General features: G+C 52.4%; 2 protein-coding genes across 2 annotated transcripts in view; both read right to left on the bottom strand.

Moving 5' to 3' along the window:
- Window positions 1–647: 647 nt before the first annotated feature.
- On the bottom strand, window positions 648–2,814 carry PHACADRAFT_214403 (uncharacterized protein). Its single transcript, XM_007401875.1, has 7 exons — window positions 2,480–2,814; window positions 1,973–2,406; window positions 1,765–1,920; window positions 1,606–1,711; window positions 1,327–1,538; window positions 1,107–1,274; window positions 648–1,055 (listed from the first exon to the last, which is right to left on the bottom strand). Exons 1-7 carry the CDS (start codon window positions 2,611–2,613, stop codon window positions 943–945), a joined length of 1,323 nt encoding a protein of 440 aa, XP_007401937.1. The 5' UTR covers window positions 2,614–2,814; the 3' UTR covers window positions 648–942.
- Window positions 2,815–3,084: 270 nt separating this feature from the next.
- The window catches only part of PHACADRAFT_106511 (uncharacterized protein), a gene marked incomplete at both ends in the record, with an annotated part of 1,314 nt that continues 840 nt past the window's right edge, over window positions 3,085–3,558 (bottom strand). Inside the window, one exon of the mRNA XM_007401876.1 lies at window positions 3,085–3,162. Within this exon, the coding sequence (XP_007401938.1) occupies window positions 3,085–3,162 (78 nt within the window). The remainder of the gene's footprint in view (window positions 3,163–3,558) is intronic.

Here is a 3,558-nt window from a genome sequence, read left to right on the forward strand (position 1 = left end):
ACTGTGACCACCGGTTCAATCTCGGCCTGTTCAGAGGCCCCGTGACCGTGACCTGAACTTTTGGTCACACCGCTACAGTATTACGTGAATTTTTGATGCGCTCTCTTCCAAAGTAGGCACTCGCTTTTGATTGGAGCGCATTTCCGCCGTTTGTGGCGCCCCTTTTATTTCGTCCATGTGCCAGCAAAACAATCGCTGACGAGCCCTCACATTACCACTGATTATTTCTGACCATCTCTGATCATCTACGCTTCTCTCACGATGGCACAAGAAAGCCAGCTGACTACCACCATCTGTGGGGCGATAGCAACCAAACCACCGCAGGCTCGGCTCTGCTATAAGGCTGCATGGAATATACAGCTCAAAACGAGAGAGCTTAGTACGAATGAACCCCAGCGCACATCCCAGAAGTACTGTCCGACAACCTTCGAGTGAGCTGCGCTCAGTAACCATGCGACTGCTCGATCTTCGCATACCCAACATAGAATCTGAACCACGTAAAGATTGCTGTGCCCCCGAGGCTTCCTTGCTTCTGTCAAGGCCCTGGCTTGAACAGGTGGTCCAGACGGGTGATCTCCCACCCGTCGTGCGCGATAGCAACGCTACGCTCTACGACCGTGCAGCACGCGATACACGACGGGAGCGGCAAGTTTGCTGACCATCTGGGAGCACTTTTACATAATTTATAGTCGAATGAGGTGTGCCTCAGATCTAGCCCCAGGAACATATTAGATACACGTTGATCATGCTCTAGCAATCCCGCGCCGTGCACCGGGCTCCATGAATAAATAGATAAGGACGGCACTGCAGTTTGAGATGGGATCGTGCCTCGTGGGCACTCAAGTATACGTTCAGGGTCTAGACGATCGTCGGTGTCGTGACGGACAGAATTCACTTCCAATGGCACTTGGGCGCCGTGAGGCGTCCGCGGACCGACCGGCCTCAGATGTTGAGGAGACCCACTTCGGAGGTCTGGACGGATGTCTCTTGATTGGGGGCCTTTGGAGCATTGGGAGGCGAAGATCTGCCAGTACTAGCAGGATACTTGATACATTCTGGAGCAGAAGATTAGGGTCGAAGTATCACTGAAATCGTAAGGAACATACCGGTATCTAGGACGTGGACGATCCTGTGGTCTTCTGGTTTCGCGGCATTCAGTGATTCCCCACCTAAACCTCCGAATACGAATACCCGGGATCCCACGGACGCCATAGCATGACCTGAGCGCGCACTAGGTGCTGGTCCCATCTTCTGAAACATGTACCAGCGCTGATCTGCAAATGTGTCCAGTCTGGTTAATACATGAGAGATTATTCTGTTACTCACTCGATAGCTTAAAAGCTTGGAGGTCGCCCAAATCCTTACCATCAACCCCTCTGCCACCAAAGATATAGACGTCGTCGTCTACAATCGCCGCAGCATGACCCTCTCTCGGAGAAGGGATGAAGCCGATGCAGGTTAGCTCAGACCACGTGCGAGTGCTAATGTCAAAGATCCATGTATCGTTGTAGTGGAACTGATAGTCAGTACCGCCGAACCTAACGTAACACCGAGATGTAAGTGCAATTTCTTTTGAAGAAGATTTAATAGAACTTCGATACCGACAGAACAATCTTTTCGCCATATGGCACGCAAATATGGCCGGTACGTTGTGCAGGCCTGGGAGAACCCTCTGCGAGTTCCACCTTCTTCCACACCGCCTTCGTCCGTACTAGACACAAGATTAGTTATCAGACAACAGACGGGGAGGAAAGTTCAGCTCACGTGAATGGAGATCGAATGCCCAGAGATCGTTTAGAAACTCTCCGTCTACTTGCCCACCGAACATAAAGAACTTGCTGCCCACCATCGCCACAGCATGCCCATACCGACCTATAGGTGCCGGACCATACACGTTTACGCGAGTCCATTCACGAGAGACTGCGATCTACGTGAAACAGTGCCCATGTAGAAGAAAGAATACTGTGCTTACCGAGGTTCAAGAGATAAAGCCCGTCATCCTGCTTATCCGTCGATTTCGTGCTGTCGTTCGTCTTGGTATCACCGCCCCATACAAACAAAACACTGCCAACGATAGCGCTTGCATGGCCCACTCGTGGCGATGGAATTTCTCCTCTTGTTTGCACCAGCGTCGACGACAGGTCCTGAGTCGAGAATAGATAGAGATCGTTGCGAGTAGTCTCTCCAACAAGACCACCGAAAAGGAAGAGCTCCCCAGTAGCAGTGGCGGAGGTGGGTAGCGAATGGCCATATCTTGGGAACGGGGACGGCGAGGGCGCCGCTGGTGGGGCATCGCCTAGTTTTAAAACGACGACGGGAGGTGGGAGGTTCAGTCGGTGTCGCGACCAAGGGTATGCGGGGCGTTGCTGTGCTGGAGCCTGCGAAGAGCCGACTTCGTCCTTTAGACTGCTGTGTTACGTGGCAGAATGTATAAAGTGAGTGCAGGGTTCGCAAGCATGTCAAAGCAATGAGGACAGACCTGTCGTAAGTATTCTGGTTGGCTGTCGGCTGCTCTTGCTGCAGTGGTGCTCGCTCTTGCACCTTTTGGGACTGGGTGGGCGCTGGCGGGCTGCTCGGTAGTGCAGTGTGCTCATTCCTGCTGGGGGAGGACATCGTTATCTTGGGTAGAGTGAAAGAGGAGCTGAGTTGCGACGACAAAACGGCGAGGCACTACTCATAGTAACTGGTCGACATCCTAAGATGCCATCTCAACTTGTTCCCAACACGCTGATAGCCGGTACCACATTCACGTCCACCAGCCCTATGTTCCTCCCCAAAAGCTCTCGGCCAGCGACAAATCTGAGCATGAGAACCAATAAGGTTGGGCGGCCTTGTGCCGTAAATGTTGCTGTAAACGCTGCTGTGGCGTTCGTGAATCTTGCATTCACGATGTCAGCAGCAGCACACTTATTACGCGCTCGTCCATAGCATGCGGCGACCAACACGGACCGCACACGAGAAGCAAACTGCGCCTTAGGCACAGCCATGCTTTATTCGATAAGCTGGGGATTAAAATCGAACACCATGCAATCTATCCATAAGGCTCTATCCATTGATTAGTTAGTCTACATTCTAAGGACGTCTTCACAACTCAGCTTTCATCCTAATATACTCAATGGGGCCTTTAAAGAAAGTGTCTCCAAAGCGCTGCATTCCCTGCTTCTCGTACCAGGAGGCCGTCTCCAGCCTCGCGTCGCACCATATCACGGCGCAGCCCAGATCTCGCGCAGCTTGATATGTGCTGACAAGTAGCGCAGTTCCGATGCCACGACCTTGATGCGAAGGATGGCAGGCGAACTTGCGGAAACGTGCTGTGCGGGGTGGCGTGCCCGGGCCGAGAATGGGTTCTGACAGAGGTAAAGACTCAATGAAGAGAGAGATCACTGCTGTGGCAGGCTCTGCTTCGTCCAGAAATGCGCCCAGATGATAACCAGCACTGTCCTCAGGCAGCAGGACGTAGGATACAGGTTTATCAGGCCATAGCACTGCGTGCCTGAGAGGTACAGTATCTTCAGGCTGTACACTTCGGATCCTTAGCGTCTTTAGATCTGTAAAAGA

The sequence above is a fragment of the Phanerochaete carnosa genome, assembly GCF_000300595.1.
Source record: "Phanerochaete carnosa HHB-10118-sp unplaced genomic scaffold PHACAscaffold_13, whole genome shotgun sequence".
Classification (NCBI taxonomy): domain Eukaryota; kingdom Fungi; phylum Basidiomycota; class Agaricomycetes; order Polyporales; family Phanerochaetaceae; genus Phanerochaete; species Phanerochaete carnosa.